The sequence below is a fragment of the Carettochelys insculpta genome, chromosome 1 (genome assembly GCF_033958435.1).
Source record: "Carettochelys insculpta isolate YL-2023 chromosome 1, ASM3395843v1, whole genome shotgun sequence".
NCBI classification, from domain to species: domain Eukaryota; kingdom Metazoa; phylum Chordata; order Testudines; family Carettochelyidae; genus Carettochelys; species Carettochelys insculpta.
The window spans coordinates 356,750,396-356,762,753 of record NC_134137.1 but is presented as its reverse complement, the minus strand read 5'-3'; the positions used below and the strand labels follow the sequence as shown (position 1 = coordinate 356,762,753).

General features: G+C 39.1%; 1 protein-coding gene across 4 annotated transcripts in view; it reads right to left on the bottom strand.

Moving 5' to 3' along the window:
• Positions 1–12,358, bottom strand: part of PHTF2 (putative homeodomain transcription factor 2) — a 143,517-nt gene that overhangs the window by 34,197 nt on the left and 96,962 nt on the right. For all 4 annotated transcript variants that reach the window (XM_075017208.1, XM_075017234.1, XM_075017224.1 and 1 more), the window contains 2 exons: positions 7,049–7,207; positions 3,520–3,738 (listed from right to left, as the gene is read on the bottom strand). In XM_075017208.1, the coding sequence (XP_074873309.1) occupies positions 3,520–3,738; positions 7,049–7,207 (378 nt within the window). The remainder of the gene's footprint in view (positions 1–3,519; positions 3,739–7,048; positions 7,208–12,358) is intronic.

Here is a 12,358-nt window from a genome sequence, read left to right as displayed (position 1 = left end):
TACTGTCTAAACCATCCCTGATAGACATCTATCTAACCTGTTCTTAAATATCTCCAGCGATGGAGATTCCACAACCTCCCTTGGCAATTTATTCCACTGTTTGACCACTCTGACAGTTAGGAACTTTTCCTAATGTCCAACCTAAACCTCCCTTGCTGCAGTTTAAGTCCATTGCCTCTTGTTCTATCCTCAGAGGCCAAAAAGAACAAGTTTTCTCCGTCGTCCTTATGACACCCTTTTAGATACTTGAAAACCACTATCACATCCCACCCCCCAAATCTTCTCTTTTCCAAACTAAACAAGCCCAATTCTTTCAGCCTTTCTTCATAGGTCACATTCTGTAGACCTTTAATCATTCTTGTCACTCTTTTCCAGACCCTCTCTAATTTCTGCACATCTTTCTTGAACTGTGGTGCCCAGAACTGGACACAATACTCCAGCTGAGGCCTAACCAGCACAGAGTAGAGAGGAAGAATGACTTCTCGTGTCTTGTTCACAACATACCTGCTAATGCATCCCAGAATCATGTTTGCTTTTTTTACAACAGCATCACACTGTTGACTCATATTTAGCTTGTGGTCCACTATAACCTCTAGATCCCTTTCTGCTGTAGTCATTCCTAGACAGTCTCTCCCCATTCTGTATGTGTGAAACTGATTGCTCCTTCCCAAGTGGAGCACTTTGCATTTGTCCTTATTAAACTTCATCCTGTTCACCTCAGACCATTTCTCCAATTTATCCAGATCATTTTGAATTATGACTCTATCCTCCAAAGCAGTTGTAACCCCTCCCAGCTTGGTATCATCTGCAAACTTAATAAGCGTACTTTCTATTCCAATATCTAAGTCGCTGATGAAGATATTGAACAGAACTAGTCCTAACACAGACCCCTGAGGAACCCCACTTGTTATACTTTTCCAGCAGGATTGAGAACCATTAAGATCTACTCTCTGGGTACGGTTATTCAGCCAGTTATGCACCCACCTTATAGTAGCCTCATCTCAATTGTATTTGCCTAGTTTTTTTTATAAGAATATCACGTGAGACCATATCAAATGCTTTACAAAAGTCTAGGTATACCACATCTACCGCTTCTCCCCTATCCACAAGGCTCATTATCCTATCAAAGAAGCTATCAGATTAGTTTGACACGATTTGTTCTGTACAAATCCATGCTGACTGTTCCCTATCACCTCACCACCTTCCAAGTGTTTGCGGATGATTTCTTTAATTACCTGCTCCATTATCTTTCCTGGCACAGAAGTTAAGCTGACTGGCCTGTAGTTTCCTGGGTTATTCTTATTTCTCTTTTTATAGATGGGCACTATATTTGCCCTTTTCCAGTCTTCTGGAATCTCTCCTGTCTCCCATGATTTTCCAGAGATGATAGATAAAGGCTCAGATATCTCCTCTATCAGCTCCTTGAATATTCTCGGATGCATTTCATCAGGCCCTGGTGACTTGCAGACATCTAATTTTTCTACATGATTTTTAACTTGTTCTTTTTTGATTTCAGCTTCTAACCCTACTTCTTTCCCACTAGCATTCACTATGTCAGGCATTCCAATGAAAAGGGAGAGTGGACATTTTTCTGAAGAAAGGCTTATTTTTAACAAAGTCTGGAAAATAACTAAGCTGGAAGCCAAGAGATCACGTATTCCAGGGTCATTTTCAGACAAACATATCTCACTGAAAAATTTCCAACCACCTACATTTACAGCCCTGGTCTTGAGAGAGATCATGGTTGTTTTATCATGTTTTTTCCAGTATTTTTAAATTAATGTAAAAGAATTAATGGACACAGATCAGATATCAGGAATGGTAACATACAGAAACCTGTAGAACACTTCACTCTCCCTGGACACTCTAGAGCAAATTTAAAAGTAGCCATCCCGAAACAAAAAAACTTTCAAAAAAACTCCAAAGAGAAACTGTAAGCTACAATTCATTTGCAAGTTTGACACCATCAATTAAGGTTTAAACAAAGACTGGAAATGGCTGGCCAACTACAAAAATAATTTCTCCTCTCTTGGTGTTCACACCTCCAGATCAGCTGTAGGAAGTGGGACACAACTTCCCTGAATGAACTGACCTCATCATCTCTGGACTTCCTCTTAACTCCCTTCTTCTCATGAGCCTGTATATTTAGGTCTGCCTCTGGAATCTCCATACTACATGCATATGATGAAGCAGTCTTTGCCCATGAAAGCTTATGCTCCAAAAAAATCTGTTTGTCTATAAAGTGGCACAGGACTTTTTCTTGTTTTTGAGGATACAGACTAACACAGCTACCTCTCTGATACTTGTCACTTCTCTGTTTACATTTTCTACATCGTTCATACTTTTATAGACTTATATCATATGCATAGTTAATACTCTCTTTAACAACTCTAATCTTTTTGGTCTCTGCTTTCACAGAACTGTTCCACACCTCTGCTCATCTCTATTACCCTTCACTGAGCATTTTGCAGTTCACCCCAAGCGTCTTCTAAGAGCCCAGTAAGAAGTGGAAGTGTTGGTAATGCTGCTAGACAATAATGAACTCCTGTAGTCTAGCGAACGCTCTCGTTTGGCACCAGTCAGGTTCCATGGGTGCTGGACAAGAGAGGTTAGACCTGTCATATGTTTAACGTGCAAATTTAAACAAAACCATGAGGCAACGAGAAAATTACAAAAGTATGCACTTTCCTAAAAGGTGCTATACGAATTCCAAGGCCAGTCTGTTAGCTTAGTGTTGTTTGACAGTTGGAAGAATTTTACCAGAGCATGGTATAAAATTAAATATTTTAAAAGATTTTATTGCTATATCGTAGATCAAGGAAGGCTGAACATTCACAAAAACTTTCAATAATGAGTGAATGATTATTGCTAAAGAAGAGTATAAAAGCCGATAGTGCTATAGCTGTACTTCTTACGCATACGCTCTGGAGTCACATAAATAAAGTGCACATACAATACTGAGTACACAAGGACTTGTTTTTGCTAAAGCAGGAAAAAATAGTATTTGGTATTGAAGCCATACATCGGAATCCCTTCCTTCCTTAGAAACAGTGCTAGAACAGATTAAAAGTTGGAATGCCATCCTACAGAAATTCTGATATTTTAACTTTTTTTGTCCTGAATCACAACAAAAAAGTTTATATACTGAAATTTTGGTATAACAAAATGCTCCCAAAAATTCAATTAGGAAATGTTTTGACATTTTGAATGTAAATCATTAATAGCCTCTTATTAAAACATAAAATCATCCCCATCTGAACTGCAGCATGTTGTGCTACCTTATGAGAGTTGTCGTTTTGGTGTTTTCACAACCCCATATTTTCTCTATGGGCTAGGCACCCTAGCTGGACTACATCTCCCATGATAACATTTTCCTTGGCTTAAAGGATTTAATTAATTTATGCCATTAATCCAGCATTTAATACCAGTGTCCCTCCCCAAGTTCTAAACACAGAATATTTAAAAAGCTGTTCGGACTACAGGTAGCAAGTACTCCATTAAATAATAAAGGACACCAACCTGATGAAATGGATCATCTTTATATTCTTTTTTCACACAAATATTAACTTGAGGATTTTCTACATCTGTCTCACTGGTGCAAGAAGAGCGGCACTCTGCACAGTGCAACAGGTCTTCCCACAGCACATCCTCAGTTTCTGATTCTGGCCTCGTGCTCTCAGAATCCTGTCTGGAACTTGAACATCGAGAACTGCAGCTAGTTCCTGATTTAGGGGGATCCTGCAATTCAGATACACAGTGGTATTAATAACATTCATGTATGCCATCCTGTTTACTTAAAATGCCAATTACTAAGTTCAATTATAATATATCTACTCTTGCTTTTAATCAAAAGATCATTGTCCATTTTCTCTGGAAATAATAATAAACAGTATAAGTACCATTAAGACCTAAAGTTAATTTGTTCAAATTTCACTGTTGCCTTTGTAGAGTGCAAATAATTATTACATACTACAGTTCAAATATTCCAGTCTACCTCTTCCACATAAGTATTCTAGAAGTAAAAAAGAATTTGAGGTTGGGCCCTGTACATAGAATTAACCATAGAAACATAACTCAGAATCATAAATCTTCATTCACAATACACTATTTTAAAAGAAAAGTCAAAAAACCAAATCATTTTTTCCCCACCCCCACTGGAATTACTTCAGCTGCTACTTAAAATCCCTGATGTTTATGATCCAGATGTCAGCAGCGATCAAACCCAATGCCAGGAGATGAGGCGAAAGGAACAAGCATTGAAACAGTGGTTTGGACAAAGAGGTCTGCTCCTGCTATTGAATGCCATAGGGATATCTCCTCTGCTAGGGTACACATCCCTAATAATTGTGGGGTAGCCCTGCAGTCTCTCATCAGAATGAAACAACCTTTTTTCATTCATTCACTTAGCTGCAGGCAACACTGGAGCCCATGTGATTGAGAGGGCCTTAGCCAGTTTAAGGAGTTCATTATTGACAAGGAGGCTGTCTATCCCAGGGCAGCTGGCTGTAAGATATCCACTAATGTGCGGGTGTTCTCTTGGAATAACTCCACTTGGACATTGAGGGAAGAAACTACACACAGTAAAAGGTCTTGGTGCACCTTAATACCTTCAGTCCCAATGGGCAGCACAGAATCATCCAGAGATGAAGAGATACTTAACTGAGCCAAAGCAGGATCTTGTTCCAGGGCTGATGACTCTTAAAGGCTTCACAGGGAGGACTGCTGGTGCATGGGGCTGTGGCAGACTGTCAGTCATCACTGCAGACCTGGCCAGTGATCTTGCCTTTAACTGAGGCAAAGAGTTGGACCTCTGAGAACGAGGAGCGTCTCACAGATTCCATGAACTTTACTTACACCTAATGGCTACTAGTACTTCATTGCTGCAAGGCCAGAGGTTGGCTGAACAAGACCTTGGACCTAGCAGACTTGCAGCCTTTAAACTTTTACTTTTTATGTTTTTATTTTAAAAACATAACTGCGCTCAAAAATAAAACAATCTACATTTCTAACTTGCACTTTCATAATGAAGATCTTGCACTACAATACTTGTATGAAGTGACAAAATATCTTATTTTTATAGTCCCAATATTTGTAATAAAAAAAAACGAAGTGAGAACTGTACACTTTGTATTCTGTGCTGTCATTGAAATTATATTTGAAAATGTAGAAAATATGCAAAAGTAATAGAATACCATTGATTTAAATGGTACAATTAAAACTGCAATTATTAACAATTTTAATCATGTGATCAATCACAATTTTTTAAACTGTTTGACAGGACTATCTGCTATCCACACTGGTGAATCCGCCTCACAATGGAGTTTAGAGGTAGAATCGAATTCTCTTGTCTACTTAGAGTTCCCCTCATATGGGCTAATGGTTTTACTGGAGATTATACTAAAAAAGTGTGAGCACATTCTGAACTATGGCATGGAGAAAGCACTGGCCTCAAACCAGTTGTGACTGAAAGGGCACATTGCTGGGAAAGGGCAGTCTGCAAATCTCCATCAAAAAGTACTTTCCTCACATAAAAGTAAATTAGTGATTTCTTAGATGAGTGCACCTCCAAAGGCACTTGTTGCGTAATGGGTCTGCTTTGGGAAGGCAAATAAGGAAACAGCTTTAACGTAAGAGGCATATAATGGAGTGTAAGAATGTAGCAACTGACCAATTATACATATTGGAGATCCTCCCTCATGAAAAACATGCTAAGTTTCAAAGTGACACTTACACAAACCAGACACCAAAAAACACTTCTCAAAGTTACTACTATTACTACTTAACCCTTGACTCCGTGTGGAGCACAGGTTACCTACAAGCCTCCTCCCCACTTCATTCTGTCTTGGGACCAAACTTCTAGTTTGCTGCAGGAGCACCCCAGTTGTTGTCTTCCAATCTCAGCAGACCTACACATTGTCCAAGGTCTTTCCCTTTTGCATTTTCCTTGTGGGTTCCATGTGAGAGCTGGATGGACTATGCTGGATGATGGTTTTCTGAGAGTGTGGCCTAGCCATCCCCACTTTCTTCTCTTGATTTCAATGTCAATTGGTTCTTGTCCTGCTCTGTTCCAAAACTCCTCATTTGTGACGACGTCTTGCCATTTGATGCGAAGGAGGTACTTCAGGCATCTGTTTATGAATGTCTGTAGCTTGTGATTTGAAGACTTTTCAGTATGCCAGGTCTCACATCCACACAAAAGCACACTCTTCACATTTGTGTTGAAGATCTCCAGTTTTGTCTTCGCAAATATTATTTGTGAACTTCGTATGGGATGCAAAATTTTGAATACAGCTGTTGTTTTCCCTATCTGGGCACTGATATCCTTATCTGTTCCTCCATCTATGCCCATGGTACTCCGCAAGTCACTCGAGTGGAACTCCCACACGTACATAACCTTACAGACTTTGAAAAAGCTGTTGACAGCGTTGATAGAGACACTGTGTGGAACTTGCTGCAACACCACAGCATCCCATCCAAATTATTAACTTGATTCTTTCAATGTATGAACCCTCAACATACCAAGTTGTTCACAATGGTGTCTTGACAGAATCCTTCAGCATACTGTTGGGAGTGCAAGAAGGGTGCCTATTGTCACCTTTCCTGTTCTTGATCACAATGGACTGGATTATGAACAGGACAACAGATGACTATCAACAAGGCATTCAGTGGACACTTTTCAAACAGCTAAAGGACACTGATTTTGCTGATGATGTTGCTCTCCTTTCACAACAACATGAAAGAAAATGTCACAAAACTGCCTCACTGACTGGACTGAGCATTAACAAGGGAAAGACCAAAACAATGAGGATCAACCAGTCCAACACCACCACCATCACACTGGGAGGGGATGACCTGGAAGATGTGGAGCAGTTCAAAAAAGTTGCTTGTTACAAATATTCTTGTGCAGAATCTTGAATTATTAATATTAATGTGTATTAACAGAAGGTAATTAAATTCCAATGATCCAGAATGCACTCAGAAAAAATAAGCTCAGGGACTACATTGACAAGGTTCAGTCATAAAAAGGACTTGTAGGAAAAGAGCATACCTCCACAGAGTAGTGTTTCTTATAATGGTGAGACTTCCTGTTTCTAAGAGCACAGTCACTGGAAGCACGTTCTACATTACGGCGTAAGGGATATCCACATTCAGCTCCCTCCTCACTTGAAACTTCATCAGATACATTTGTTACTGTCCTGTGTGTATCCTACACCAATAAACCATTTATTGTTAGTAAATCAAATGATTATTTCATAAGGGTTTTAATTCATCTTAAATACTGCAATCAGTTTTCTCTCAACTCTTAATTATTTAATAATCTCCCTTTGCTGAGTAGAGGGCAGAAAACAGTTTCTCTCTCTTAGGCTATTAAGTGTGTGGGAAAGTGGCACAGAAAGTGACACAATACATGCTAAAGGGAGTGAATAGTCTTAGAGAGGTAGACATGTTAGTCTGCATCTTCAGAAAACAAAACAAGCAGTCCTGCAGCACCTTAAAAACTAAAGATATTATTAGGTGATGTGCTTTGTGGGACACACCCACTTCAGATCTGGAGAACTGATTATTATTAGGGGGAGGGATCTTTCAGGGTACGTCTACACATGCATTCCTCTTTTGAAAGAGTATGCAAATGAGGCAAATCAAAAATGCAAATGAGGTATAAAATTGCATATGTAACTTGTTTGCATATTCTGATTTCAAAAAAGCTTCTTTCAAAAGAAAATAGCCAGTGTAGACGCTGCTCTTTCAAAAGTAAACCCCATCTTCGAAAGAATCCTTCTTCCTATTAAATAAAGGGAAGAAGGATTCTTTCGAAGATGGGGTTTACTTTCGAAAGAGCAGCATCTACACTGGCTTTCTTCTTTTGAAAGAAGCTATTCTGAAGTTAGGTTATGCAAATGAGATGCCAGATATGCAAATGTATACCTCATTTGCATTTTCAAGCTACCTCATTTGCATGCTTCTTTCGAAAGAGTAATGCAAGTGTAGACACACCCTTAGTGGTTAGAGCATTGGCCTTGTAAACACAGGGTTGTGAGTTTAACCCTTGAGGGAGCCTTTCAAGGTTCTGGGACAAGTTATATTAAAAAAAAAAAATTGTGAGGAATGGTGACAGGTCTTGCTGTGAGTGCAGAGGACTGGACTCAATGACCTCTCAAGGTCCCTTCCAGTTCTATGAGATGTGTTTCAATTTTTATAATTCTCCAGATCTGATGAAGTGGGTCTGTCCCACAAAAGCTCATCACCTAATATATAATATTGCTAGCCTATAAGGTTCAACATTACTGTTTTTTTTTGTTTTGTTTTGTGAAGGGGGGTGAGTAACAATTACACAGCATTCTTGTATCAGGCAAATTTATATTGCAGAATAGATTCATGTTCCAAATGATGGTCTAGGTGAAATCTCAGCAACACCGAATAGTATATTATCATGACCTCAAAAGAAAAAAAATATATGGCATTCTTGATTTTGTCCTCTCAAAACACAGTAATGTACATTATTGACAGCTTTTTTCCAATTTTAAAATGTGATTTGTACCACCTCTGTCCCCCACCAGACACCCAAAGAAGTGCAAACCAGTAAACCACTATGGAGTGCTTAGACTGAGTATTTCCCATTCCCTGGTTTCACACTAATGCAGTAGCAGCCTCCACAAAACAAGAATGGTTGGAGGGACCACCAACAATATTTCAGTTTTTATTTCAAAGGGTTTCTTTTTAAAAGAAAAAAATTCTAGTTTCAGAAAGAACAGCAATGAACTTTTCTCTTTGGCTTCTTCTCTCCAATTTCTGAGTTTAAAAAGGTGTTTCTAGTTTAGTACTGTTCCAGCAAAACAAGCACAGCTGATTTCATGTCACCTTTTTCTGTTATTTCATTTTTCTTTAAAGAACAAGGGGCTCCAACAGGTATGGGAAAGCAAGCAAGCATGATAGCTGTGGGAGAGTCTGGCTTGCTCATCTCCTCTAAATCAGCCAGAATACTGTATTGATTTTTTTATGCTTTTGATTGACAGTGACTTCCTGACAACCAAACTGTAATAATTAGTATACTATTCAGCAGTTCCTATAATTCACAAACTTTTCCATATTAGTATGGTAATTAGCAAGAACAGAAGTAATAGCCAACACCAATATGCAGTCATCAAGCTCATTTGTTCCCCAATTTTATATTACTCCTTCAATGCAAAGTTCTACCTATTACTCCTGAAAGCTCTCTCTTGTTGTAGGACTCTGCTCAGTCTTCGTGCCTCTAAGTAGTGCTGGAGATTCCCTGGTAGCTGCCAGGTGTAAGGCAGATGCAGGTTTCTGTTGTGCTGCCCTGTAGCTCCATCTCAAAAGCAGGTTCCAGTGGAGGGCAACAAAAAGGATTAAGGGACTGGAGCACATGACCTATCATAGAATCATAGAAGAGTAGGACTGGAAGGGACCTTGAGAGGCCATCGAGTCCAGCCTCACGGCAGGACCAAGCACTTTCTAGACCATCCCTGAAAGCCATCTATCTAACCTCTTCTTAAATATCTCCAGTGATGGAGATTCTACCATTTCCCTTGGCAATTCGTTCCAGTGTTTGATCACCCTGACAGTTAGGAACTTTTTCCTAATGACCAACCTGAACTTCCCCTGCTGCAATTTAAGTCCATTGCCTCTTGTTCTATCCTCAGAGGCAAGGAAGAACAAGTTCCCTCCCTCTGCCTTATGATGCCCCTTTAGATACCTGAAAACTGCTATCATGTCCCCCCTCAATCTTCTCTTTTCCAAACTAAACAAGCCCAATTCTTTCAGCCTTTCCTCATAGGTCATGTTCTCTAGACCTTTGATCATTCTCATTGCTCTCCTCTGAACCCTCTCCAATTCCTCCACATCCTTCCTGAACTGCAGTGCCCAGAACTGGACACAATACTCCACCTGAGGCCTAACCAGAGCAGAGTAGAGCGGGAGAATGACTTCTTGTGTCTTGTTCACAACACACCTGTTAATGCATCCTAGAATCATGTTTGCTTTTTTTTGCAACAGCATCACACTGTTGACTCATATTTAGCTTGTGGTCCACTATAACCCCTAGGTCCCTTTCTGCTGTACTCATTCCTAGGCAGTCCTTTCCCATTCTGTATGTGTGACACTGACTGTTCCTTCCTAAGTGGACCACTTTGCATTTGTCCTTATTAAACTTCATCCTGTTCACCTCAGCCCATTTCTCCAATTTATCCAGATCATTTTGAATTATGACCCTATCCTCCAAAGCAGTTGCCACCCCTCCCAGCTTGGTATCATCTGCAAACCTAATAAGTGTACTTTCTATGTCAATATCTAAATCGTTCATGAAGATATTGAACAGAACCGGTCCTAAAACAGACCCCTGCGGAACCCCTCTAGTTATACTTTTCCAGCAGGATTGAAAACCATTAATAACTACTCTCTGGGTACGGTTATCCAGCCAGTTGTTCACCCACCTTATAATAGCCCCATCTAAGCTGTATTTGCGTAGTTTATTGATAAGTATATTATGTGAGACCGTGTCAAATGCTTTACTGAAGTCTAGGTATATCACATCCACCACTTCTCCCTTATCCACAAGGCTCGTTATTCTATGAGAAGAGGCTGAGGGATTTGGGTTATTTAGTTTACAGAAGACAAGACTGAAGGGTGATTTAATAGCAGCCTTCAACTTGCTGAATGGGAGCTCTAAAGAGAAAATGTTGGAGAGAAACTGTTCTTAGTGGTGACAGATGGCAGAACAACAAGCAATGGTCTGAAGTTACAGAAGGAGGGGAGTAGGCTGGATATTAAGACAAACTACTTCAGGAGGGTGGTGAAGCACTAGAATGCATTGCCTAGAGAGGTGGTGGATTCTCCATCCCTAGAGATTTTTAAGTCCCAGCTTGACAAGGTCCTGGCTGGGATGACTTAGCTGGGGTTGATCCTGCTTGAAGCAGGGGGCTGGACTAGATGACCTCCTGAGGTCCCTTCCAGCCCTATGATTCTATGATTCTTAAATTTGTCTACTCTCTTAAAAATTAATGGTTGTGTAAATTATGTCAACTATAATTGTTGCATTATTTTGTATAGAATTATAATGTTAACTGACTAACTGCAGTTTGTCTGGCTGTGAATGTACCTTTTGGGATTTTCAGTAATCACACAGTAGCCTTGTACAGGGTGCAAATACATGGGATGATCATAGATGGTATTGTTTATTTTGTTGACCAACTTGCGACCTTGAGTGGGTAGTCCTGAAAGCAGGATTTACTTTCTCCTGAGCTGCAAAAGTTAGGATGTGCAATAATGCCTTTTTCCCCCCTTGCAAATCAGGCATTAGTCTATTGTACTGAAGAAAATTGATTCAGGTTCTTCCCCCATCATCTGCAATGTACAGGTGCTTTGGGCTAGGCCTGAGAATTATACAGCTTTATCAAATGCATTGGCCTTAGGGGTCTTCAACAGTTGAGCAGTGTAGGATTTCATTGCTGAAAACTGGGCAGGTCTGGCACAATACAAAGTGAGTGTTGCCCATCACCTCAATATACTGTAATTCTTGGTTGTCTTTTTAGACACTGTTTGCTGTTTTAAATTACAACATTGCAAGCATTGGGACAAAAGTTTAAAGCATCTGTGCATCTTTACTATTCTCAAAGTATTTTCAACAATGGTATTAAAACAAATAAAAGGCAGCTTTTCCCTTAAAATATAAAAACAGAGAATCATCCATTTGAATTAAAGTGATGGATATTTACATCTCTTAAAATCATGTTACTTCATAATCCTGTTTTCTGATTTTCTTCTTAGTTACAAGAATTCTGTTTTAATCAAAACATTGACTTCTTAGTCAACAAAAGGTTTTAAAGTAGAATTCAAATGCTGAATTAGCAAGATTAGAGACAAGTGATAGTATTTCTTCTTTTTTCATAAATAATGAAAAATATTTTTCCTTTTTTATTTTAACATGTGTAATGGTAAATGCCACATGATTATACTTCCATAGATATTAGTTCACATGGATAAAAGTTTTTTTTTATAACTTAGTTCAAATTTGAACAGGTCTGTTTTTTTTAAATAAGGAGAGAACACACATCTATAAGTTATGCAGAAAGTTATTCATGCACATACAAAAAAGTGTTATAAAATCTTGGCATTTCAGAAACTTGCTCACCATTTGAATGTGGAAAAGCAACATAAAGCACATTGAGAAAACTGATGTGTTTCAGAAATGTTTTTACAAGGTCTTATTTTGTCTTCAAAATACTGTAAACAATTATGTCAGAACAAGACCACCTGTGGCATCTTATAGACTAACATATTTTGGAGCATAAGCTTTCATGGGCAAAGACCCACTTCATCAGATGTGTGAGTGGCGGTTCCA